Here is a 3,097-nt window from a genome sequence, read left to right on the forward strand (position 1 = left end):
TTTGAAATATTTAAGATTGTTTTTCTTTCCTTTTTGTTTGCTATTTATTTGTGTCAATTTAATTTGAGACTTTTCAAGTTTATGTTGTCGACCTTTTAATATCGAAAGTCATTTCACTTATTCTCTGATATTTATATTTGTTTTATAAAGAGAGAAAGATTCAGTTATCAAATCACTAAAATTACATTTAGTCTGAGACGTCCACCTTAAAACAGAGACGTCCACCTTAAAGCAGAGACGTCCACCTTAAAACAGAGACGTCCACCTTAAATCAGAGACGTCCACCTTAAATCCAACGTCTCCTCTGAACAGCAGACTTCAACTGATGGAAAGTGAACAAGAACTCAGAATCATCTTGTCTTCATTACATCAAATAGAAACGTGTTCATATATTTTGTATGATTTCATATTTATATATTGTGTAAATTGTGAACATTTCATGAAATTAAACCTTGATTTTAAAGTTTAGAAACATTATAATCTGATGTAGAACAGTAAATAAAGTGTGTTAGATCTGAACAATGATTGCAGCTCAAACATTCAGTTTATGATGAATTGATTCTTTATTCTTCATTTGGATCCATCAGCTTCCACAAAGTGGTCGCTGGTCTTCATGACTCCACACACACAAGTCAGAACAATCAAAGAAACTCAAGTTTAAAATGACACAGTATCCACAACAAGAACTAGAATGACCGACTCACGGCTGTATTCCTCCACCAACCGGTCAAGTTACACTTTACAAACATGTCTGTTCAAAACGTCATCACTTCATCATTCCTGTGAAGTTATAATGAATAATTAGCAGATGAATTCTTGACTTGTTTTGTGAAGTCAAAGTGACTTTTGACTTCACATTAGAATCAGTTCATCCTTGAGTCCGAGTGGATGTTTGTGTGGAAGTTGAAGAAGTTCCCTCCAGACGTTCCTGATACATCACATTGATGAGAATAGAGCGGACGAACATCATGAAAACAAGACGACAACATGAAGCCTCTGGTCTCGGCTGTCGAGGACGAGAACAGCTAAACAAAGCAGAACATGAGCAACTAAGTGATACATTTATATATGAAAAGGTAGAGAATAGAAACAAACAGCTGATTGTCAAACTAAATAACAACAAAAGAATGAAAACAATAATAAAACAATAACTGAAATAATAAAGATATATTTAGAAGAATGAGACATCAGGAGGACAGGTGCAGCTTTAAGGCTTTAAAACAAACACCATGAATATATTTATGATCTTTATCTCTAACTGCTCTGTTCCACTGTCACACACACCTTCATTGGTAATATATTCATTTTATCAGCAGTGATAATGAATGGAAACATCCTCTCAGTGAAAGTGTGTGTGAAGGTGTGTATGTGTGTGTTAGTATCAGGATCAGAGAACGACAGCTTTCCTCTGTTCCAGTCCAGATTCACTCTGATCCTCTGGAGCTTCTTCTGCACTTTGAGAACAGAGGGTGGAGCTGGTAGTGACCGAGCTGAGTATTTATCTTCATTGAACCCTATTCTCCATAATCCAGATTGTATGTATCCCTTCCTCTGGACAGACTCTGCTAACACACCCACTCTCCAGACTTCACTGTCTCCAACCTCGACATCCCAGCTGTGAGTCCCTGAGTTAAATCCCTCAGAGCCCAGAACAGACCTGTATTTATCAATCCTCTCTGGATTATTAGGAAGCTGCTGTCTCACTCCTCGTCTCACACTGGTCAGATCTTCAGACAGGATGAGTCTTGGTTCAGCAGTGTTTGGGTCCAGAATCACAGGAGTGTAGGAGACCATGTCCTTCATCTTGATCCAGATGTTGAAGGCCAGGTTGCCCAGGTGTTTGGCCTCGTCTATCAGAGCTCCTGAGAGCAGCTGTGGATCCTCCAGCAGGGGGCGCTGCTGGACTCTTTCCACTGCAGCCTTGTAGTTGTTCAGGAATGAGACGTCTTCAGCTCTCAGCTCGTCCTCTGTGGCTCTGACTGTGTCTGAAAGAGCTGCTATCGCTCTGCTCAGAGCCTCCATCTTCTCCTTCATCATCTGACTCTTCTGCTCCTCTTCCTCCCTCAGTGCAGCCATCCTGGCATCCTCTTCCTCCTCTAGAAACTGGTGAAGCTTCTTAAACTGCTCCTTAATCTTCCTCTCTGTGCGTCGGGCCTGGACCTTCATGTGTTCTGCTGTTTGATCACAGATTCCTTTAACTTGTTCAAAGAGCTTCAGTTTCTCCTTTAAGGGCTTCAGGGAGTTCTGGATCTCCTCTTTGTGATCCTCTGCAGCTTCATTGATGGGTCTGATTGTGTGGTTGTTGTGTGTTTTTGAATCTCTGCAGATGTGACACACTGGCTGCTGATGGTCCAGACAGAAGAGTTTGAGTTTCTCAGAGTGCAGACTGCAGAGAGTCTCTGAAGCTCTCTGATCTCTCTCCAGTGAGAAGGACTCACACAGGTTCTTTAACACCAGGTTACAAGGTGGTTCTTCCCTTGAAGATCTTCTCTTACAAACTGGACACTCCTGAGTTGGTTTCTTGCTCCACCAGCTCTTCAGACAGTCTTTACAGAAGCTGTGGCTACATGACAGAAGAACAGGATCTCTAAAGACTTCATGACAGACCGGACAGCAGAGATCCTCCTCTGATCTGGAAGCCATTTAGTCTCTGAGTGAAGCTGAAAACACAGAAAGTACATCAGTCATGGCTCCCCTCCCTCCTCTACTAACTTCACTGTTTTTAGTCAAACTCACATTCAGTGTGTGGAGCGTCAGCAGGTTGAAGCAGCAGTGTTGTAGTTTTCCTCTTTTCTCTCCTGTAGATGAACTCACTCAGAGGAAGTTGTTAGTTTGTTCTGAAGGTGAATCTGATCGTCTGTTTTCAGTCTGCGTGTCTCTCTTTAGTGAGGAAGAAAGACAAACTGTTTCCTGGTTTGTCTCAGGTGAGTCAGGTGAGGGGTGGAGCTTTGTCACACCTCCTCTGATGAATGTTGTTGGTTCACATGTAACACTGAGGTGTGTCTCAGTCCAAAGTTCTGATTCATTGCTGGATATGTGGACTGATAGAGTGCAGCAGGCTGTTGTAATTATTAGCAAGTGCAGCCTCACAGAGCTG

The 3,097-nt window shown here is 41.9% G+C and overlaps 1 protein-coding gene across 1 annotated transcript; it reads right to left on the minus strand.

Annotated features, from left to right (window-relative positions):
• Positions 1-557: 557 nt before the first annotated feature.
• On the minus strand, positions 558-2,880 carry LOC306716090 (nuclear factor 7, ovary-like). The gene is made up of 2 exons (XM_079186655.1): positions 2,737-2,880; positions 558-2,660 (listed from the first exon to the last, which is right to left on the minus strand). The coding sequence occupies exon 2, from the start codon at positions 2,641-2,643 to the stop codon at positions 1,255-1,257; it is 1,389 nt and encodes a 462-aa protein (XP_079042781.1). The 5' UTR covers positions 2,644-2,660; positions 2,737-2,880; the 3' UTR covers positions 558-1,254.
• Between the last annotated feature and the right edge of the window lie 217 nt (positions 2,881-3,097).

This window comes from Pholis gunnellus (genome assembly GCF_910591455.1).
Source record: "Pholis gunnellus genome assembly, chromosome: 3".
NCBI lineage: Eukaryota > Metazoa > Chordata > Actinopteri > Perciformes > Pholidae > Pholis > Pholis gunnellus.

Coding starts and splice junctions, on each gene's coding strand:
- LOC306716090 (XM_079186655.1), bottom strand. CDS start 2,643: ATGGCTTCCAGATCAGAGGAGGATCTCTGCTGTCCGGTCTGTCATGAA.